Raw genomic sequence first — 24,447 nt, 5'->3', positions numbered from 1 at the left:
AACCAGCAGCAGTAATTGGACTGAATAGCAGCACAGTCACCAGTAGAGAAGGGTGTGGAGGAAATTATTACAAAACTTAATTCTCTTGCAAAATAAAATCTTTATGTGACGCTAGAACAGCAAAAGCCATTTAAGGCCAGATTTGCTAGGATCTTTGAATCATTATTTATGGAAATAAGAAGTCATTTTCTTGTATGCTTCCCGCTCTTTTTTCTGTTTTAGTGTAACTTTAAAATGGATAATTTTTACATTTCTTTACTGTTTACTAATATTAGTTAAATTTTACAGGAAGAGCAAGCCAAAATTTTTTATGAAAGCAAGAGAACTTGTGGTCGATGCGACTATGACATGATTGATAATCACTAGATTGTAAGCATGAGATTTAGTTTGGAAACATACACACATGTACTTTTATGTATATCTAGTCACAGTACACACAAACACAAATGTTGTGTGCATTCATATATGCATGTATATATTCATACACGTATGCACTCATTGCTTTATTATCATCTTCGTAAAACAAATGCAAAGCAGCATCAAATTCACTTTCATTTCTAACACCTAATTTATTTCGATACATAAGATGGCAGTGTCACAACAAGAAATTTGCACGGTACCAAATTACATATATTTACCCTTTTTGACCTGTGCAATCTGCATTGTACATTCACAGCAATCTGTGCTTTTTCTGTGCTGTGTGTTGTTAGTACTTACTTGACAATTCCCTGCCTCCAAAGGAAAGCAAGTTAAAACATAATACAAGCATTAACGGCTTCTTTCCAGTAATTTAAAAGAAATGTGCTTATATTACATTATGGGATGAATGAGTTCCAGGAACGGTAAGACACAATCAAACATTAACGGACTGTGAGTTCTTTAGATACTGTGAATACAGCAAATAAAATTTCTGTTACTAATGATTATCTTGATGATATGCTTACACAAGTATGCCCAACTCCAGATTTAAACTGACAAAATTTCACCCACTGTCTTCATGGGTCTTCAGGCAGAAATGTAAAAAGGTGCAAGTGACAATTCATTTGCTCTCACCTAAGCAAGAAACTCTCTCACCTAAGCTATCTGAAATGGCCAAGATGAGTGGAAAGAGGAGCCTAAATCACAGGTGCAGTGAACAGGCAGCACTAGGACAGAGAATAATAGACCAACATACTGAGAGAGCTGGGTGCGGGGGAAGAGGGAATGATGTTTTGGAAAAGTGGGGGACATTGAGGGACAAAAGAGATATGATCTTAGAAAACACGGCCAAAGTAAGGGGAACAAAAAAGTTAGATCCCTTTAGACTGAAAATAAAGGAGAGAAAAAGCAGACCAAAAATTACTATGAGGAATTCTATGGGACAGAGATAAGCAACTCATGTTTTTAGAGCACATGGCATAATTGCTCGCTGATGAGAGATGCTCTCTGCATCAGTAATAAATTGGCAAGAACATAAATGTTCTGTTCTGAGACCAATGGGAACAGAACAGGATCTTCAGAAACAGTGTTGCAGGAAAGCGACAATGAGGTTTGGAGCAGGGACAGATAGACAAAAATTTCCTGACACCGAGAAGGTGATGGGATGGGTCCAACAGAAATAGGTAGAGAAGAAGCTGAAGAGAGTCCAAAAGGGAGACTAACGTGCATTTAGGTGGCAGCTAACTAGAGAGGGAAAATACTTGGTTGCCACACAAAAATAAAAAAAAGCAGGACTGCTCTCAACAAGAGAAAGTTCAAAGTGAGGCAAGATGATCCACTACTGGTAGGTTTGGACAACAGGACAAAAAATCCAAGATTTAAAAGAAATGCACTGTTAATTTCAGAAAAAATGCAAAGCAGCTTTTGAAAGTACACTTCCACTGGTTGACAGGAGGGGAACTCCCAAATGCCCTAAAACTGCTGGAAAACTAGAGCTTTGAGAAAGCTGTTAAAAGATTTTGTGAATTCTAAGCCCTTGGATTTTCCCCTCCCAACATACATAGCAGTTTTACATTCAACTTTTCCTGCTGTTACTTTTCCTTCACATTTTGTAGATAACACCAGACAACAAAAAAGAATAGTATTCAATATTAAAATAACCTATTCTCTAATACAGCAAAGCTGAAACAAAACTAGAAGGAAACGTAAATTGTAATCTAAGTTATTTTTTAAAAGTGTAGCACTGAAAAAGCCTTAGCATAGTTACAATATCTATGATTTCACATGTATGCTGATGCACTCTTTAAAAAAAAAAACAAACAAAAGGTATCGCAGAACATACTGCATTTTCGTATTTTGTAAAGGAAGCTAGTCATTGCATTCGCATGTCATTCTAGTTCAGTCTCCAAATGTGAAACAAGCAGAAAAGCAGATTAATAAAATGGGCAATCAGGTCTGAATGAAATCTGAAGGCCTGCATTTTTTAACAAGTTCATTGTTCTAAATACCTTGTACAGCTGTTAAATTAAACAACTATTGTGAACAGGCCAGCCCTATTGCATAGATACACTGGACAGACAAGGATTATATTGCATATAATACACTGGACAGACAAGGATGTCTGGAAGAACCCTCAACAACCAGCTTCAAGGAACACGTACTTTATACAAAACCTAGATTTCTGTGTTTAAGCTAAAAAGTTTTGAATACCTCAGGTAATGAGATTTCAGGAGAACTCTCTCCATATACTACCAAGGCATGAGAATCAACCCAACTTTAGCATATTTTGGAAGGTCTCTCTCTTTCCTTAAGCTTCTCTCAGGCTTTGTGATTGTGTTAGAGAGGAAGAGTCTTTTCCATTTGTTTTGTTATTCCTTACATAAATTCTGACATATTATGAGGCTGTGCTCATTGTACAAGTAAAAATATTCAACCAATAGTCTACGGAGAACATTTGGGCTGGAGGCAAATCGTAATAGGGAGATAAAATACATCCTTCCCCTTCATAAAAAAACATATCAGAAACAATGCTTTTTCTATCTTTCCTGGACTACACAACAACCCTCAAAAAACCTTCTATGCAAAGCGCACTCAAGTTCAGAGAGAGAAATGTTTGTACTACGCATTTGTACTATGTCCTGTGCATTGTGATGCCAGTATTGGCATCTCTCAATTCCACACCCACTGTCATACAACTGAAAGAGTTTTGGGCTGCTTTTTTGCTGACCTGTGGAAGAAGTGAGATTGACTCTGAGTTCAGTAGGTTGGCAGGGACTGTAAAAATACCAGTCACAATGTGTTCAAGCCTTAGAGAAAACTGTGATGAAACCAGCATGCTGCCAAATACATTTAGGATGGATTAACTTGACATAATGCTGTTCAGAAAGTAAAAGTGAAAATTCCAAAGGATGCTACTCAAACAGTAGGTTTCTGCTGAAATAAGCCCAAAGTTATTTTCTCAATCCCAGAGATGTGTGTTTTTCCAGATGCCAGAATAGTTCCTAACTGCACATAAATACAACACAGATTCACATTCAAAGCTTTTACACTGCATCCACAGAAGTGTGCATGTAAAAGTGCATGAACAAATTTTGTAACCACATGTCTAATAATTCAGTTTATGGTAACTTGTACTTGCCACTTGTGGGGGCTGTTTTGAAAGCCTGTATAATTCAGCCCATGCTACTGTAAAGAAACAATAAAAAGGATAATATTTTAAGAGAGAAAAGCCAACTTCTTGTCTTTATCAGAACATATGATTACAAATAACAAATAATAACACAATTGAGAACAGGCTCTGAGACAGGTAATTCAGGGGAAGTGAGACAAGCCAGTATGTTAAAAAACCACAAAACTAGACAAACATGCAGATGGTGCTTTCTTTCTACACATTCAACCTGCTTTAAATGGTTTTCCATCACCAAGTATATTACAAGAGTTTTCAGTTTATGTAGAGTCATGCAAATCAAACTAAACGAAAGCTGCAAACATAGGATATATGTTAGCGGTTAGTAGATTGCAGAATGCAGATATATCTTTGCCTTTCATATTCGTAACATAAATACAGTCTTCACACAAGCTTGTTTTACTTCTTATTGTATAAATTCTTTGCCAGTGAAAATGTTCCCAGTTCAAAAGTTAGCCCTTTTCTGAAATGGAGCACAATTCCTACATAACACACAGTATAGCTTACAATTGTCCTGGATTTTCTGGGACAGTCCCACCAGTGACCACGTGGTCCCGTGGTGTGGGAGCACTGCTCTTGGAGCTCCCACACCGCGAGACTGCTCCTGCAGCACCTCTCATTGGCATCCCACTTCTGTATCATACAGACAGAGCAAAGAAGAGGATGCCAATGAGAGGAGCATAAAAAGGAAGAAAAAAATAAGGGTGGGTGGGGAGGATAGGAGGACAGACATGGAAAGGGAAAAAGAAGAAAAACAAGAAGGTTGGGGAAAGGAGAGAGAAACAATCAATTAATTAACTGAATACACCAACTAATACAAACACAAGATATTTAAAAACTTTTCTTCAACCTCATCTCTCCAGTTATTTTTCTATCTTAATCTATAACTACTGACAGAGACAGTTAATCTTCCCCCCTCCCAAAAAAACCAAAACACCAGACCATGATTTATTTCAAATCCTACAAGTAAAATCTCTCATGTAACTTGTATGCTCCTCCTAGATATTTGCAGAATCATTATTATCTTCATTATGTGCATAAATGAGACAGGAAAAGTACGTTTGATAAAGGGCTTTCATTTTCTTTTCTAAGGAAAAACCTTAATATTATCCCCAAGATCGTGATATATATATATATAGGCTTTTTTTTTCTTCATTTAGAATAATGAAATTTCTCTGCCCGGCTTGCTTAGGGGCAAAACACTCTGGAAATCTGGAGAAGGCCAGTGTAATATAGATTTCCTTTTGGTCTTGCTGGATTATGCTAGGCTCAACGCATATGCTAGGTGGGAACAGAGGATGCACAGCAGCCGCTCACAATCACAGTTATCCTGTATAGAGTATAGAGTATATATCCATGTATAGAGCCAAATCTGTCGTCCTACTCTCTTTCCCATGATGGGGAGAGAAGGGCCAAGAATTGCTGGCTCATCTCTTTTGACAAAAAGACAGCAGAGTAAGTCTTTGTATTATTTTGAGGGGAGTAATTTGCGAATTGTTGACTCCTTTCCAAAGGGTGGTGTTTGTTGCAAAGCTTTCCCCTCGTAACTTGGCACTGCCTGATCAGCTCTCAACTTGCAACCACATCACAGTTCCGCAGATCAAACTTCTGCTGAATTGTACAATGATCTGTTATTTGTAGAGAGAAAATGTAATTTTGAGTTTTTCAGATTCACCACTTAATATTACAGAAGCATAGAGTCCGGCAACCTTATTCTAGCAAACACAAAGGTTAAAAAGGGAAATGTAGCTATAATAAAGAAGTAAATAAACCAAACCAAAACTGTCTCCTAGGTGTCACATAGTACTTTGAAGCATATTCATATCATATAAGCAGGGAAATAACATTAAGCATAAATTCACCTTATGAATATTACTAAAGAAAGAGACATAGCGAGCTTGAAGTCCTTGGCCCTAAGAAGCAGCTCAGAGCAACAGCGACAGCTATTCCCATCTCTTGCTTGAGCTAGAAGCTTGGTTTTTCTCTCTTTTTTCTTCCCTAAATTTTTACTTTAGTTAACTCTGGGTTTCTACCCACTGTACCTCTGAATAACTCACTATTTTTCCTTTCTCAGACACACAATGAAAATACAGCAATTTCTTCTTCTTATATCCTCATTGCAATTTTCAGTGAAGCGAACCACCAGTTTTTCAGGTCTTGTAATTAACTCACTGCTTCTAACTTAAATGGATTTCCAGCCTGTTGCATAATTTTCAAAATTTACACAGTATGTAATCAATCTCAGCGTATTCACAGTATGCACATCCCATCAGATGCACAATCCTTGGGGGCTTCCTACAGATATACGGCCCAATTACAAAGAGGAAAGATTTGGGATTTGAAATATTTTCTCCAGACAATCTTCTTCCTCAAAAGACTACCAGGTTTTCCCACGTACCTGCCTGAAAGAGAATGGAATACATCCTCTTGGTTCCCTTCTTCATATCTGAAAGGACTGGGAAAGGCTACTTCAGCTGTGCTTTGTGCAGAAAACGTAAAGCTTTGTGAACTGGCTTCAGTATTACTTGCTGGCATCTCACTCAACCCTGTGCACAGAGATTTCAAGACTCTAACATCCCGAAGATCCGCTGATTTAGAACTTAGATTTTCCTGAACACTGACAACTGAATACTCATAAGCTTTTAATTTTGTCTAGCTTGGTCAACTGTCACTTTGGACCCCTGTAGGTGCAAAGAAAAGTCAGCCCAGTGCTTTCAGGAAGCTTCAGCTAAACCCTTCATTAGCTGTTACATGCTTTTGTATTCTTAGAAAAGACATAATCCAGCACAGCTATGAAGCTTGCTTCATAGTTCATACTAAGAAAGCCAGCTTTGAAGCACTCATAATTGGGAGTGTTAAGATTCTGCATAAATTGTGTGCATATTGGTATAACTGTGCCCAAAACCCGAAGGCTTTGACAATTGCAGTAGCCCATACATTAACCTCATTTTACCACATCCAAAACCCAGTACTTTTTGCAGCTTAAGAGTCCTATCCTAGCACAATACCCTCAAACTGCAGTTTTGCCTGTGTTTCACCATAAAATTTCTGCTTTTAATGGTTTGACTATAAATTCTGGTAATTTATATAATTCCAATGAAGAAAGGAAATTGAATTGCCTAACAAGCTATATATTAAAAGTATGGGATCTGTTCACGAATTTATCAGAGCACAAATTCCAAATACCAAAGATATGGTTATATTGAAGTAGCCGTAATTGAAAGAGGACATACAAAAAATGTGAAGAATAGCTGTGACTTTTAAGCAGAAAATATGGAAAGGACAGTTGCAAGGGTTTATTTTTAAGCCATTTTAAAATGAAGTACAAAACTCTTGATTATATGGAGACAGTAAGAAGTAAAAAGACACCAAGACACTTAAAACCTTCCATTTTGCTCTCTTTAGTCTACTTGTTACAGGACAGATTATTCATTCAGATAGTCTACCCTATACTATTTTCATGTACAGTTGTTATGAAGAGACTATTATTGAAATCAGAGGCAAGCTCGCTGCAGAGGAGGTGTCTACCCATTTAATTAGGCCCACCAGCTCTAAACAGAGTGAGTAGTGTGGAAACACTTGAGCGTACTAGGGAAGCTTCTAGCATCAGTGCTGCTTTGTAGTGTTGGATAGCACAAAGCATGTTTTCCCTGAATTATGGATTAGAATCATAGAACTGTTTGGGTTGGAAGGGACCTTAAAATCATTGAGTTCCACGCCCCCTGCCCTGGGCAGGGACACCTCCCACCAGACCAGGTTGCTCCAAGCCCCATCCAGCCTGGCCTTGAACCCCTCCAGGGATGGGGCAGCCACAGCTTCTCTGGCCAACCTGTTCCAGTGTCTCACCACCTTCACAGTAAAGAGTTTCTTCCTGAGATCTAGTCTAAATCTCCCCTCTTTCAATTTAAAACCAATACCCTTTGTCCTATCACTATACTCCCTGATAAAAAGAGTCCCTCCCCATCTCTCCTGTAGACCCCCTTCAGGTACTGGAAGGCTTCTATAAGGTTTCCCTGGAGTCTCCTCTTCTCCAGGCTGAACAATCCCAACTCTCTCAGGCTGTCCTCATATGAGAGGTGCTCCATCCCTCTGATCATCTTTGTGGCCCTCGCTGGACTCGTTCCCACAGGTCCATGTCATTCCTGTGCAGAGGACCCCAGAGCTGGATGCAGTACTGCAGGTGGGGTGTCACCAGAGCGGAGCAGAGGGGCAGAATCCCCTCCCTGGCCCTGCTGGCCACACTTCTTTTGATGCAGCCCAGGATACAGTTGGCTTTCTGGGCTGCCAGCAGCATTGCTGACTCAATGTTGAGCTTCTCATCTACCAACACCACCAAGTCCTTCTCCTCAGGGCTGCTCTCAATCCTTTCTCAGCCCAACCTGTATTTGTGCCTGGGACTGCCATGACCAAGGTGCAGGACCTTGCACTTGACTTGGTTAAACTTCCTGAGATTCACAAGGGCCAACTTTTAAGCCTGTCCAGGTCCCTCTCGATGGCATCCCCTCCCTCTAGCATGTCGACTGCGCCACACAGCTTGGTGTCATCGGCAAACTAGCTGAGGGTGCACTCAATCCCACTGTCCATGTCTCCAAAGATGTTAAACAGCACTGGTCCCAGTACTGACCCCTGAGGAACACCGCTTGTCACTGGCTTCCACTTGGACATTGAACCGTCAACCACAACCCTTTGAGTGCAGCCATACAGCGAGCTCCTGATCCACTGAGTGGTCCATCAAATCCATGCCTTTCCAACTTAGGGACGAGGATGTCATGTGGGGCAGTGTCAAATGTTTTGCATAAGTCCAGGTAGATGATGTCTGTTGCTCTCCCCTTATCTACCAATGCTGTAGTGCCATCATAGAAGGCCAATAAAGTCGTCAGGAATGACTTGCCCTTGGTGAAGCCACTTTGGCTGTCACCAGTCACCTCCTTATTTTCCATGTGCCTTAGCAGAGATTCCAGGAGGATCTGCTCCATGATCTTGCCAGGCACAGAGATGAGACTGACCAGCCTCTAGTTTCCTGGGTCTTCTTTTTTCCCCTTTTTGAAGAGGGAGTTATGTTTCCCCTTTTCCAGTCAGTGGGAACTTCACTAGGCTGCCATGACTTTTCAAATGAAATGGAAAGTGGCTTAGCAACTTCATCCACCAGCTCCCTCAGGACCTGTGGATGGATTTCATTAGGTCCCTTAGAAGGTCTTGAACCTGGTCTTCTCCTACAGTGTGTGGTTCTTCATTCTCATAGCCCCTGTTTTTGCCTGGTCCTTTAACTCAGGTGATGTGAGGAGAGGTGTTGGCAGTGAAGACCAAAGCAAAAAAGTTGTTGAGAACCTCAGCCTTCTCCTCGTCTGTTGTTACCAGTTTGCCATTCTTGCTCATCATGGAGGGTACACCTTCCGTAAGCTTCCTTTTCTGCTTAACATACCTGTAGAAGCCCTTCTTGTTATTCTTAGCATCCCTTGTGAGGTTCAGCTCCAGCTGCGGCTTGACCTTCCTGATCTCATCCCTACATAACCTGGCAGCATCCCTATACTCTTCCTGATCCTGTTTGAACCGCCTGTGCAGTTCCTTCTTGCCTTTTAGTTTGACCAGGAGGTCCCAACTCAGCCATGCTGGTCTCTTCCCTTTCTTCCTCAATTTCTTACACCTGGGGATTGAGAGCTCTTGTGCTCTCTGCAAAGCACCCTTAAAGATCTGCCAGCTCTGTTCTGCCCCCTTGTCCCTGAGGGCCATTTCCCAGGGGATCCTTTTGACTAAGCTTGAAGAGCTGGAGGTTTTCCTAAAATTCAGGGTCCCAACTATGCTCCTTGTCTGACATGTATCCCTTAGGACTGTGAACTCCACCAGGGCATGATCGCTGCTCCAATCTTGATATCCCGGATGAGCTCACTTGCATTGGTGGCTATCAGGTCCAGCATCAGGTAGGCCTGTCTATTTCCTGCCTTAGGAAGCTATCGTCGAGGCACTCCAGGAACCTCCTGGATTGTCTTGTGTTGCTTTTCCAGCAGACGTCAGGGTGGTTGAAATCCCCTAGCAAGACAAGAGCTTTCAAATGTGATGCCTCCTGTAGCTGCAGTAAGAACACTTTATTGGTAGGCTCCCCTTGATCAGGCAGCCTGTAGTAGACACCAACCACAAGGTTCCCCTTGCCGCCTTGGTCTCTTAGTTCCTACCCATAAGCTTTCCACTTCCTCTTGGCTATTCTTTAGGGACGTCTCCACATCTCCACACCGCCTTCCTTGTCTGTCCCTTCTGAACAGCTTGTAGTCATGAATAGCCACACTCCAGTCACAGGATTCATCCCAAAAGGTTTCAGTAATGGCCACTGTATTGTAGCTTTCCAGCAGCATGGTGGCTTCCAACTCCTCCTGTCTGTTGCCCATGCTGCGTGCGTTCATGTAGAGGCACTTCAGCTGGGCTGTTGGCTGTGCTGCCTTCTTAGAGGAACACCCCTTGGAGTGTTTCATGGGTGTTTCCCTGTTGACTTCAACTACCTCAGGAGCCCTGACTCATCTCTGCAAGACTTTGACTGTGATGCAGTGTCCCTAGCATGCCTCAGGGCAACAGGCTGAAGGCCCTTACTAGCACCCCGTCTTAGCATCCCTCTAACCCTGATGTGTTATCCCACAGCTTGACACAGACAAGCCCGATATTATTATCCCCCTCCCCACTTCACATCTAGTTTAAAGCCCTGACAATCTCCTGGGCAAAGACCCTCTTTCCCCCTTTGAGAAAGGTGTCTTCCATTTGATGCCAGCAAGCCCGGTGCTGTGTAGGCCATCCCATTATCAAAAAAACCCAAAATTGTGGTGGTGACACCAGCCACGGAGCCATGTATTAATCGATTGGATCCATCTGTTCCTTCCAGTGTCACTGCCTGCAACTAGAAGGAGTGAGGAAAAAATAATCTGCGCCCCAGATTCCCTCACCAGCCCTCCCAATGCCCTGAAGTGTCTTTTTATTGCTTTTGGACTACGAGTTGCAACTTCCCCTCCTACATGGGAGATGAATAAAGGGTAATAGTCTGAGGTCTGTACGAAGGCAGGAAGTTTCCTGGTGATGTCCTTAACCTGGGCCCCAGGAAGACAGCAGAATTCCCTATGAGGAGGGTCCACCTGGCATATTGGGCCCTCCATTCCCCTCAGGAAGGAGTCATCATAGAATCATAGAATCATTCAGGTTGGAAGAGACCCTTGGGATCATCGAGTCCAACCATCTACCCCACTCTACAAAGTCCTCCCCTACACCGAATCCCCCAACACCACAACTAAACGTCCCTTAAACATGATGACTCAACCCCCTCCCTGGGCAGCCTATTCCAATGCCTGACCACTCTTTCTCTGAAGAACTGTTTCCTAATGTTCAGTCTAAACCTACCCTGTTGGAGCTTGAAGCTGTTCCGTCTTGTTCTGTCGTTAATTACCTGTGAGAAGAGACCAGCCCCAACCTCTCTACAGTGTCCTTTCAAGTAGTTGTAGAGAGTGATGAGGTCTCCCCTCAGCCTCCTCTTCCTCATACTAAACAGCCCCAGCTCCTTCAGCCGCTCTTCGTAGGATTTGTCTTCCAGGCCCTTCACTAGTTTCGTTGCCCTCCTCTGCACTCGCTCCAGCACCTCCAGATCTCTCTTGTATTGAGGTGCCCAAAACTGGACACAATACTCAAGGTGTGGCCTCACCAGTGCCAAGTAGAGGGGCATAATCACCTCCCTACTTCTGCTGGTCACGGTATTTCAGCAGTAACTATAACCCTTCTTTTCCTCCTTGTGGATGTGGTGGTGATACGGGCAGTATGCTTTTCTGACTGTGGAGGAATCTTTGATGTAGATTGCCCATCATCCACATCCTCACTTGCCTGGCCTTCCTCAATCAGAACCTCATATCTGTTCTTCAGAGGCACTGTGGGGGAGCAGGGGGTAGGAGGGAGTTCATCTGCTGCCCTGACCATGAACATGCCTCCATTCACTCTTTTCATTTAGGCTTCTGCCTTCTGCCTGACAGGGGCAGGATACAGGGGCTCCTTGACCCTGGCTACTTTCCAATAGGTGCTCCTGTTTCTGTTTCAAGGAGGGCAGAGCCTGGTTCCACCAGTCTATTTCTTGTTCAGCTTCCCTAATGCTCCTTAACCTTTCATCTTCCTCTCTCAGCTCCGCCACCAGCCTGAGCAGATCGTTCACCTGTTCACAACACACACAGCAGTTCTTGTGGCTGCCACCCGTTACCAGTAAAAGGCTCTGGCACTCCCTGCAGCCTGTGACCTGCAGAGCTGTAAGCTTCTGTGGAAGCTCTCCCACATCTGTTCTGGCTAAGGTTGAGAGCATGATCTTCTTCCAGGTCGAGAGCCAAGCTCCTTCCAAGAGGGCGATGACCACCAGCAGGACATTATCAGTGTTAGGGTGACAAAAAGGAAGCCTGCTTCATTTGTCTTATGCGTTGCTTTGCAGATGCTATATGTTCTGTTAGAACAACTGAAAAAGGCAAACTGCCCCTCCATGGCAACAGAGTAGGTTCAGCTGAATCAGCTTATGCAGCGCAGGGCTGTGAATGTGGACAGACCCAAAAGTCAGGAAGCCTGAAGTGTACGTGGCAGACTAAGACACTCCGCTGAGAAACAGGGTACTTGCTTGCATCAGACACCAGACCCATGGTCAGGTTTCAGAGAAGGAAAGCTTCCTAAGGACCCAAAGGGACTGTGGTGATTTTCACTCCTGGACTGAAAATAGTGCTGAAAAGCTGCAGAAGAGGCTGATGTTTATGCTCATATTCACTAGTACAAAACTATTGTAAGCCCAGCTTAATCAGTCAAATAAAATCTCTCTACAGTTGCTTTTGCATCATTAAAGCGTAATAAAACAGCTGGAAGTTACAAGGGCTTCAGGTGTAACACACCTGGCCATTGTACCATTGGTACTCGCTATTTCATGTGTAATAACAATTAGCAGTATCTGCCCAAAATAAAATCTTTTTTTTCTTTTTTTAACTCAGTCTCAAAATATTAATGTTTACTAGGCAATACACTATGCCTTTTCATAGGAAAATGGAGGAACAAAGATTTTATATGAGTAAATGAGAAAAAAAAAGGGAAAAGAACATGGTCCAACATGTTATTGAAAAAAATCACTAATTCTCCTGCTGCATGTTTTTGTTAAAACATTGTGATGAAAAAAAAAAAAAGGGTGCAACATTTTTCTTTTCATTTTTCACACCCAACATTTATTCTCCTATTCAGAGTAAAAAATTAGTAATTTTTGTCCATGATGTTCAGCACTGCATTCTTTGAGAGCTTTAACACCATAAACTAATCTATCTTTCATAGGTCTGCATGAGATTAGGAAGTATTACTAACTCCATTTTATATTCTGCAAATCAGGACACCAAGAAAGTTTAAAGCCAAAAATCTCCGAAGTTGCCACTAGTTTTCAGTAGACAAGTAAGAGAACCTTAGACCTTAATCTGTTCAATGTAATCACGTGTTACATTTATTCAAAGAACTGTTTAAATGATCTCCACTTCCAGCTATGAGTGTGCTGTTTTTCTGCAAATTCAGCTGTACTTCTCTCAGCTGACAGCAGGAAACAAGAAACACCAAGTTACGGGCTGCCTATATAAATATTCTACTTGCCAACCATCACCAAGAAGCTCTGTGACAGAAGCAGGAACAGCAAGAAGACAGCAGTCCACAGGCTCCAGAGTGCTCCCTTCTTGCCATCCCAGCCTCTTTCTACACACAGATCTCTCATCTTTGGCAATACCTGCAGCAAGGATCCTACAGTACACCAGTGCTTGCTTCTGCACACACTGTATTCTCTGAAGAATATTTATCCTGTTTTCTAACTGGGGCAAGATCCCTGTGGGGAGAATAATATGCCATCACACTACTGGTATTGTTACTAGTCATGTGTTCTGGCTAAACTGAAGGGAAACAACTAAGCTTAAATTCTTTCTATCAAAAGAGATTGCACGGATTCACAGTTGAGTCACCAACTGGATTCACAGGTATAGTTTTACTGTTCCAGATTACAAAGGGGAATGTACTTTACTGGTGATAGATAATCCTGTTCTGTCCCAGAAGTCCTGTCCCAGTCAGAGTTTTTACTCACCCACCCCCTAGGTCTGCATTTCAGTGCTTAGCTCTTACCTCTTTATCGTCGTCTCCACTACTCTTCCCCTTCCATCTTATTTTTTTCAGAATAACTCAGCCTAAGGCGAAAGTGTCCCATGGCAAATTTCAGCTTTAAGAGTAACACCCTGACACAACTATAAACAACTGAAAATCTCTCAATGAAAACATCACCAAAAGCCTTAACTACAAAGTATTTACAAGTTATCTTGTGAACTTTAAAAATCTTGTCTTATTTCTAAGGACTAATTTTACTTGAATTAAAAGAGATTCCAAAGAATGCAATGTACATTTGTGTGACATACCTCTCTTCTACTGAAACTTCCTTCAGCTGTTGATGAGGTTTTGTCCCTTCCATTTCTCGGATGCTTACTGCATAGATCTTAGTGGTATAGTCAATTGCTTTTTCTCTTGCAACATCACTATCATAACCTTAGAAAAATAAAACATATAATAAAACAAACTACCCTTGTTTCATAGTGGAAGAGAGGAAAATAAGAAGATCTGCACCAATACAAGGAAGGAAACAAATCCTACCAAGCTACCCCTACACAGAACTTTAGTATGTGAAAGTTTCTTGCCCACTTCAACTTAAATGCCCGTGTGAGTCTCTGTGGAATGAAGGCCAAATTAAAGATGTGTTTTATACAATCCTTTTTACCTCCATCTTCTTCTGCATCTGTGTCTGATTCTTCACTATCAACCAGCTTACTCTCCTGAATGCCCAAAAATTCTCTGGTCCAGATCATCAAAGCTGTATCAGCACCACCTACAGTCAGCAGCACAGAATCATTGTGTAACCACCGCACGTTGGTTACCTGTGCACTGTGACCCACATACTTCTTGAATTTTGCATGTTGGCCCTGCACCACAAAGAAACCGCATATTAGCAGTCTGACATATTGCCAGCAGTGTCTTCCTTAATTCCTTTTCCTGCACAGTTTCTAATCACAGACATAAATACACTTATTACCTTCACAGGATATGAAAAAAGCTTCACAAAACCGAAGTCATCTCCTGTAGCTAATAGTGCTCCATCTTTTGTAAGACTAGCTGCATTGACAACGGTGACATCACTGTGCATGGGCCAAATTCCTTCACAAGTAGGACCAAGAACACATGTCCAGGTGTCCCACTCAATCTTCTCTATCTGCAATCAAAAGTTCCCCAAAAGAAGTCATCTTAATACATGGCCAATACACACTGCTTTCATGCACATATATTTTTATGCTTGATATTAATTTTTTTAGTCTTTTTAGAAAGTGTTCACTGTTTCCAGCTAGTTAATACAAATTGCACATCTTCATCAAAAGCTTTAAAACTTTAAACATCCCTGCTTTCCCAAAGTAGAGAATGATTTGGATACAAATCACCTTAAAGATTTTCTGAAGAAGTGCTAAACATGGGCAATTTTGTAGAAGAATTATGTGTCACAAATAATCAACATCCTTAAAGGCTAGGTCATACTGTTTAAAGATGGTTTATAACCTGCATGTGCACCAATTACACAGAAAACAGGTGATTGTCCAGGAAAGGGGATTATGGGGAATGACTGCTACTTAACAAACAACAGGAAATTTAGAGATACAAACAGAAACTTGCAAGTTCCACCATTACAAATGCTAGGAAAGACACTATATAGAGTGATTAAATAATTCTAAATGTAACCACTGTAAATATAGTAGTTTAAAAGTAAAAAATATACCATTTGAAGACAAGCTATGCTAACAGTCTGGAAAAATAAGTTTCACAGTAAAAAATCCAGTAAGTATGATTCGTACCTCAGCAATTCTTATAATATGCCTTTTCCCCCTTGGTGCTTCAAAAAATAGTTGTTCTTTGGCACCAGAATTGACTTGCAATAACTTTCCTGGATACGAAATAAGAGTTTATTATGAATCTTATTCATTACTATGAATATTATGACCTTTCTTTTGACTGAATGAAGAGATTTCTGAGGGCAAGCTAAGGAATTGTCCTCCAGAGAGTTATTCATGGCAAAAGTAAAACAGATGCTTAGAATCACTCTCATAAGAATCCGGTACTCCTGATTCACTGCAGAAGTAATATTTTAAATATCATTCAATATCATTAAAAAATTACTGTCCTGCAGCAAATCACTTCTGATAAGAAATAGTTTGCTTTTGTTTTCATCATCATGATAATGGAAAATAAAAAAATATTAAAATATTAAAATATTTAATATTAAAACATTGTAAAATCCTCTCTATTTCACACTGCTTAACTGGCATATTGTCCAGCTACACACCAAATTGTCCTTGGTGTTCAAGGCCAGGTTGGGTGGGGGTTTGATAACCTGGTCTAGTGGGAGGTGTCCCTGCCTATGGCAGAGGGGTTGGAATTCAATGACCTTTAAGGTCCCTTCCAACCCATCCCTTCTATGATTAGGAAGTTTACCATACACATACAAATACTGTGATATTAGCAAAATAGCCCTGTATGCAATTGATAGTTATCAAGTATTTGTGCATGAAGAAGCAAAAATGCTTTCAAATTCAGTTTTGCAATATAAGAAAATTAAAGGCATTTTCTGAATTTTTCAGATTATAACAACTATACTAGTGTAAGAAATTCTGTGGGGATCTATTATCATGAAAGTGGCTCTACAATATTGAAACTGTGTAACTGTCAAGGGAAAGCACTTTTACTGAGAAACGTTGGATTGGATTATCAGCTGATATTAACTAGTGCAGTTCCAATGTCGCTATATTTTGACTGGGCATCTTGCCCGTTGGTAGATGAGCTATATTCGGTCTGATGGAATCACGGACAACAAGAAGTGCAACATGGGACTACAGTAGTATTATGCCCTTCATCTCTGACCTGTATAAAACAGGTTATGCAATTTAGCATATTAATCCTTTACATCTAGAAGTTCAGTTAGAGTTTCCAATAAATACCATGAAGGACACAAAGAATTTTCAATTTTCTTATACTTTATGTCTGTACATGTAACACATCCAAAAAATGGCTACTACAGATATATAGGTAGTATTGGAAAAAATGCTATTATTGTGTGTACGCCTATCGGTAGTCAGATTATCAGGGTTGAAAGCAAGCGCGCCGTGGCTTACTAGCTCTAGAATGGCACCCAGACCTGGACAGGTTCTGAAAGGAGGTTAGCTCCTGTTGTTGTCAACAAGCTTGCACCATATTTTGGGACTAGTGCAACAGGGGAAGCAGAGCTCAGACGCACAGGTGGTTCCACATGGAATCATATTAGGCCCAGGAAGGCTTATTTGCATGAGCTCATTATCAATCCTGCTAGATTTAATTAGTTCTGACAATAAGGCTCTCTAACTTCACTGTCGTGATTGCAATGTAATGCTCAGCAAAGAAGAAAGGAAATTGGACATAAAAGGTGGAAAAGAAAAATATGCCACACACTACAAAACTATAAAAAGAACAGAGCAAAGAAAAGCAATATTATGTTCATAAGCAACATTTTAGTCATTTGCTGTCAGCAGCGAAGTACCATGTTCTCTGGTACAAAGTGGGTACAAGTGGGGATGAATTCCATGGATAAATGTAATTGCACTGAACCTATATGGTGCTTGATGTTGAAAATCACTTGCATTAGTAGTTACAGTTTATCTTAGTAACTGGTATGCGAACAGTTTTCTGATATTACATTTTATAGCCATTTTAAATCTGTATCTCTGGTCAAACATTTTACCTCTTGAGTCCCAGTCAATGTGTGTGATATAGCTAGATGCACCTCTACAAATGCCAACTCTTTTGCTGGTAAGAACATTGTAAATATCTACAAAATTATCATGGGAAGCCACAGCCAGGTACTTTCCTGATTCTGTAAAGAAGAGACATTGAGTTATTAAAGGTGTACATGTTATAGCTATTATTGTTATGCAATTTTATTACTGTAGTGCATCCAAATGCACCAGTTAGGGGTGGGTCCCATTATTTTAGTCTGCATACAAACATACAGAATCGTGAAGCATTTAAATGCATGGGTCGCATATAAAGCCAGTCCATCTTTGGAAAATTCAATGTTTTGTCTAGAGGAGAGAAACAAACTCCAAGATAAACACTGCCCTTTCACCTTATCATATGATTATACCTCGTGAAAACTTTATATCTGAGATCATTTCCTTTCTGTGGTGAAAAGAGACCATATCTTCAACGGTGTCAGCATTTACCACCAGAAAACTCCCATCATTCAACCCTACAGCCAAGGCTTTCCCATCAGGAGAAAAGGCACAGCATCGTCCACCTACAGATGAAAATGGAAAGGAGTATGTTAAGGGTTACAAACTTAGGATTGAGAAAACCATCACCAAACTGCAAATGAAGTTTTTACATCAAGTATATAATTTTAAAATAGATTTTTTATTTATTAAAGAAAATATATTATGAGATAGGAGGACTAGGAATAATGGGAATATACCCTCTATATAGGCTGTTCTTGAATTGACAGTGGTGATTTGATTAGTCTTGAAATGGGTTTAGGTGAAAATAACACCTTCCAACTATGTTCTAAATACACCAATGATAGAAATAAAATTAATTAAGAAAAAAAAAAAAAGGAAAAGAAAAACAAAGAAACCATACAGAAAAGAAATCCAATTGAAAAATTCAAAGACTTATTACAGGCAGCATAAATACATGTTTTTCAGAAATACTGAACTTGAAAGCTTCTTCATTATATGACTGAATAATGGTTCTTTTCAGGTGGAGCACATTTAAAACAGAGAGTTACTACATTTCCTCCACTTACTTTTTCCCTCAACATTATTTCTGACCATACTCAAAAAAAAAAAGGAAAAGAAAAACAAAGAAACCATACAGAAAAGAAATCCAATTGAAAAATTCAAAGACTTATTACAGGCAGCATAAATACATGTTTTTCAGAAATACTGAACTTGAAAGCTTCTTCATTATATGACTGAATAATGGTTCTTTTCAGGTGGAGCACATTTAAAACAGAGAGTTACTACATTTCCTCCACTTACTTTTTCCCTCAATATTATTTCTGACCATACTCTTATATAGCTACCCTCATCTGTTCCTGAGTTCACCTCTCCAAAACATTTGATTCTGTTTTCCCTGAGCCAGTTAGTTTCTGTGCTCTGGATCTGTCACTGAAAATGAAGCATGTTGAATTTACACCATAAAATTTCCTGAAGGGTATCGATGAATAAATGAAATAAGAGTAATTTTGAGAAGGCAGAATTGCAACATAGCTCATCTAAAGTTATACAGAGGAGAGGGCTGGAAAACTGTTCATTTTCAGAGAAGTTGGTATAACATGTGAAGTGTATATTGCCACTGAAAGATGATTGTGCTCAACATGCAGAAAATTTTACACTTGTCTTTATAAAGAAACTTCTTAATGTCAGCAGCAAATATTCTAACCTTCAGTATTCTTAGGAAGGAAAATGATTCTGATGTCAACTCATTCCCTTGGAATCAGAGGAAGATGAAAGTTCATTTTTTTATTACTCATTACAATAGATTATAAGCCTTTTTCTTTCTACCCTTTTCATTGACTTGACAGATGCCAAAGGCAATTTATTTCCTATGCCTCAAATTTCTTAATGACTGTGTGGTCTTCTGACTTAATTAACGTCTGCGATGTGCACCGAAAGCAAAGATGGAACTGTTACAGAAATAGAGTAGTATCGTTACTATCATAGTGTATGGCTGAATGAGAATTACCTTTTTTGAGTTTCCTTACTGCCAGCATGCGGTGCTGGGATGAAAGTTCCCAGATTCGTAGTGTTTTATCATCACTCACTGTTGCACAGACTGGCAAGAGAGGATGAGCTGCCAAGCCCCAGACTTCTCCTTCCATATGTCCCTAAAGGAAACCATTTAATATAAGACAAAATAATGCATGTGGGTTTATGTAAAAAAGTTCTAGCACTTGCCTTGCCTCCTTTTGCAAGTCTCAGGTAATAAAGATTTTGCCATCTTTTCAAAAATTTTCCACATTCAGACAGACCTGAATGTCTGGTCTATTTCCTCTGATAACTATCTAAAAGATACTTTTCCATAGTCTCCTCTAATATTACCATCTCTAATCTCTGTTGCTTCAATGCTCTCTCTTCCAGACTTGAACAGGAAATAGTTATTTCCCAAACAGGACTTTATTCTGAAATCCTAATGTGGGCTAATATGTCTTCAAGGGTTAGGTAATTTTTTAGATCCTGGAGAACTTGTTTGCCCAACATACACATACTCAGTTTTTTTAATCTTTCCTCAGAACTCAGTTTTAACGTTTTTAATCACTCATCCTGCTATTTCTAGATTTCCTTCAATTTACATACAGCTTGATGGCACAGCATTTCAAGATTAAATAATTTCTTACTATTCTCAATCTGGATTTTAGTTTGGTTCAGATGGAAAAATACCATTAAAAGAAAAAAGGGGAGGAACTGTCATGGCATCTTAATTACACCTTGTATATTTTCAGTTTTAGCTCAAGTTGCTGCATGCAAGCATGTAATTTAAGATGGATGACAATTATAACACTTCCCTTTATCAGAAAACTCACAGCAATCAGGTAATTTTACTCTTGCAACTGTACTATTATATTATTGTATGTTAGGAAGAGACTGCAGTTCCAAAGTAGTCAGCTAGTTACATATGAAATACCATTTGCACATTTAAGTTAGTAAGGCTGTGATGCTGGCAATCCAAATTTCAAAGATTATGTGGTCAGAACTAACTGGAAAGAAAAAGACCAAGGAAACCATATTTTTGTAAAAAACACTGTTAATTTAGTCAGTTTTAGAAAACAAAAAGTAAAAACTTGACAAATTATAAGTCAGTAAAAGACACAATTTTCTACATAGAGACATTAGGGTTAATCAAGACACCAAAGCGACATCAAATACATCAGTGACATATATATGAACATTTTTAAACCAAACTTTGCAAAATACTTTGCCTTTCAAAAAGAGGTCTCTTTATGCTTTGTAATACATGCAGTGACAACTGCATGTCACTGTTAAAAGCTGTCATAACTCTAAAACAATTTTTCGCAAATTAAAGTATAGGATCCTTTAGAATACTCTATATTATTTCAGTCCAAGCAAAGAAATGGAACCACACTGTCAGAAATTTTCCATTTCCATTTTTATATTCTAAACTAAATTGTCTAAAGAATTCATAAGAAGTGTCATAAGTGTTTGAACGTAATATGCTGGTTTACCTTCAGAATTCTGGAATCTACAGCGAATCTCAAAGTGATTTACATAAGAAAGCATTAAGCTCTGGCCTGAGCAAGGAAAGCAACGTTGATCAACAGGACTAATGAAAATAGAAAGAAATGATTGGGAAAATCTTATAGTGTCTTGGATTTCTACAGGGAATATTTTGATATGGAAAAGCTATACAGTACCTGAACAAGTAGAGTCATAGGGCCACTTTTATCAATTTCAAGTATCTCTCCATTTTTAGTTCCCACTAGTATATGCCCATGTCCTAGACTGATGGCTCGAATAGAAGGATTGTCTTCTAAAAGTAAACCTGAAGAATACAAAGATAGGAAGTCTAGGGTTTTACTGTGAAATCAAAAACAGACTCATATCACCTATAATTTACACAGTTTATACAATCTCTAATTAAAATCTGTTTAAAATCATGAAACATGATACATTTGACTGATCAGACTACTAGATAAACCATGGATTTAATTAATAATTTCAAGGAGGGAAGCTTGTGCTACTCTATATCGTGGCAATATTGAGATTGGTATTTTACTGCTTTAACAGTGAGAGTGTATAAGGGGTTCAGATGCTCCAGCAACATGGACATTAATTCTGTGATTATCTGTGAGTACCACTTTACAGAATTCCACACTGATGCCTGAAGAAGTAGAATTTAACAGGTCTTTCCAACTCACAGAGACCCCGGTCTCACTACATGAAATTTGGCCACTTGAGGAGCTAGCTGCTAAACAACAGATTTTGGAACAGCCAAGACTCAGGCTTGTGACATTTCTTTTTAAAATAATTTATTCAGTGAAAACAAAGCTAAATGTCACAGAATAAAGAAAGAAGTAGCAGAACAAACTATAAATGGCAAAGATTGTGGGAAATCAAACTTAAATCAATCAAACCAGAAAATTCCAGCACAGAGGAGTAAGTAGCATATTACCATGACTTTTGTGTTCTGGTGAGATTTGACACCTATTACCACCGTTTTACCAGCCTTTATGCATATAGTCCTTATTAAAACACATTGTAAAATAGTACCTTTAGAACTAGCAGATAGTGCTGTTCTTTTAATAGCGTATGTCTTCAGACATCTTTCAAACATATCATCCCAAAGTGCCACAATTCCATCTTTTCCACCAGTTACAAAACCCTGTACGATCACAGTATGAAAACATACACAAATGTCAGCAGCCGTGTTAATAGTTCAATATTTTAAAAGACATGTCCAAGGGCAGCATAAATTATCCCCTGCATCTTATTAATGTGTTGAATTAAAAATACTGCAGCCTATACCTACGAAGAAAAAATAAGGGGAGAAAATCTAAAGAGTTGCTCTTTTAGGATTATACAGACATATAACCATGAAGAGTATTGTAAATAGTAATCCTGAACCATAACATTTTTCTGCATGTGGAAATAAGCTATGGAAAAACATGTGCTTCATCCTTAGAAGAGGCAGTAGTTGGTAATAATGCTTCTCAAGTTATTCCAAATTCAATGGACATAGCAGCTGCTTCAAACAGTCCTAATAATGCAAAGGGACAAATTCTTTGATTAATTCCCTTTGTAGATACTCTTTATTTGTGCTGAGTGAGTACGAAACACAGCATAAATAACTAGCCAATAAAAAAGTAAGTTAAAATGATATTTAGAAGATAGATTGCCAAGATCAAATAGAAAAATTAATGGAAAAGATAGGAACAATCAATTCCGGCTAGAAAGGATTGAGCCACAGGGATTTTAACTGACCTTGATACATAAAAATATTATTATCTAATATTCCTCTTCTTGTGCTATACTTTTAAAGTTGAAACTATAATCTCAAAAAGGATATTCCATTATCAACATCTTCAAATTGCCAGTGGGTTTCAACTGGCAAAACTTTGCCCCAACCTCATTTATGCGATGTCAATATTTCACAATAGTTTCTTTTAAAGATTTATTGATGCAACTGAAGAAAAATGCTTCTGATACCTGGAATAATTAACTCAGAACAACAAGACCTTTGGATATTGGAAGTGTTACTTGCCTAAGATACAGTGATAATATTATCCAAAAAATCCTGTTTCATATTTTGGAAACTGATAAAGCAAAAATACTTTTGGAATCATGTTGAAGAGGCAATAAATGTTACCTGTTACTCTTCTGTGGTTTACAAATATGAAAATGACACACATGAGCACAGTGAGAACTAAAATTTGCATATTTAGAGGTCAGAAAACTATTGGTCAGGTAATGAGCACATATGTGGTCCTTACGAACATACGTCTATCAAATAACAGAACTTAGTAATGCATTGGTTTTGTGATTTTAATCACATTCAGGTTCATCCAGTGCAACTTGCTTGAGTTATAATTTTGTTTATTAAAGCACCTTCAGTGTTAGTGCAATGTAGAACAATGTATTGCTTACATACACATGTACAAAATCTGAGCGAATTTGTTGGGAGATATGTTAGTTATAGACTTATAAAATCCATTATTGCAACAAAAATAATGAAGATGAATGGATCACACAAGGTGATAAATACCTTATCCAATGCATGCATGGCAAATACAGGTCCATCATGGGCTTTCACTGTCTTAAGCAACAGAGTATCCTTCCAGATATAAATGTCTCCAGTAGCAGCGCCAGAGAAAACTAAATCTTCTATTCGCCCATATGAAACACTCATCATAGTTTCCAATTTTCCAGTAGTTCCAAATGTTCCTGGTTTTGATGTAAAGCCTCCACCTGCAATATAAACAAAAGTAAGTTTTTTAATACTTCGTTTGTAGTCATAGTGCTGTAAAGGACAAATGTCTTGACCCCATCATCTCTTGGATTGAGTAAGACATTATAGAAATATTGAAAAGGTACTGCACAAGGGAAAAACATAATAAAAGAAAGTCAAGCTAGTAATGACAGTTTTGAAGCAGTACAGGCTCTATTTTTCAGCTTGTTATCTCCACAGAAATGATACGTCTTTATGTCTTTCCTTCAAGAATAACCTAAACATAAAAATGCAGAACCTCCCCCCCCAAAAACCTGATTTTTAATCTGAGAGCACCTGAACAACTTGAACACTGTAAAGTACAGTGTAAGTATGGGAATTTCTTAAAACTGTCTGATTTTGAGTTGTCTCAAATTAAATTTTTAACTGCCCTTGTGCCACCTACCTTTTGAGACCTCGTGTAGCATGCATATGATTAAAAGTCATGAAGAACAAAATATCCAGTCCTGAATAAAAAATATCCTCAAAGAGAAAGCAATTTTGCTGTCTTTCTCAGTTTGACGGAACAGTCTAGACTGAGAGCTACGTCCCATTCTGAATATTTTGCTTATTAGTTTGCAGAATCTTATCCTGATTTCAAATAATGGAAAACACGTTTTCATTTCACTGAATTTCACTGAATTTCACTGAATTTTTAGAGTTGGAAGGGACCATAGAGATCATCCAGTCCAACTCCCCTGCTGAAGCAGGATTACCTAGAGCTTGTCAGAGCATGTTACTCAGGAGCATCCAGGTGGGGCTTGGAAATCTCCAAA

The 24,447-nt window shown here is 39.2% G+C and overlaps 1 protein-coding gene across 1 annotated transcript in view; it reads right to left on the bottom strand.

Annotated features, from left to right (window-relative positions):
- The window catches only part of EML6 (echinoderm microtubule associated protein like 6), a 132,965-nt gene that overhangs the window by 22,370 nt on the left and 86,148 nt on the right, over positions 1 to 24,447 (bottom strand). The window contains exons 18-28 of the mRNA XM_014962408.1: positions 23,450 to 23,652; positions 21,958 to 22,069; positions 21,102 to 21,229; positions 19,415 to 19,556; positions 17,817 to 17,969; positions 17,415 to 17,546; positions 15,499 to 15,587; positions 14,691 to 14,867; positions 14,379 to 14,580; positions 14,023 to 14,149; positions 718 to 732 (exon numbers count right to left, since the gene is read on the bottom strand). Of these exons, the coding sequence (XP_014817894.1) occupies positions 718 to 732; positions 14,023 to 14,149; positions 14,379 to 14,580; positions 14,691 to 14,867; positions 15,499 to 15,587; positions 17,415 to 17,546; positions 17,817 to 17,969; positions 19,415 to 19,556; positions 21,102 to 21,229; positions 21,958 to 22,069; positions 23,450 to 23,652 (1,480 nt within the window). The remainder of the gene's footprint in view (positions 1 to 717; positions 733 to 14,022; positions 14,150 to 14,378; positions 14,581 to 14,690; positions 14,868 to 15,498; positions 15,588 to 17,414; positions 17,547 to 17,816; positions 17,970 to 19,414; positions 19,557 to 21,101; positions 21,230 to 21,957; positions 22,070 to 23,449; positions 23,653 to 24,447) is intronic.

The sequence above is a fragment of the Calidris pugnax genome, unplaced genomic scaffold (assembly GCF_001431845.1).
Source record: "Calidris pugnax isolate Ruff unplaced genomic scaffold, ASM143184v1 scaffold147, whole genome shotgun sequence".
NCBI lineage: Eukaryota > Metazoa > Chordata > Aves > Charadriiformes > Scolopacidae > Calidris > Calidris pugnax.
This window is presented reverse-complemented; position numbering and strand designations above follow the sequence as displayed.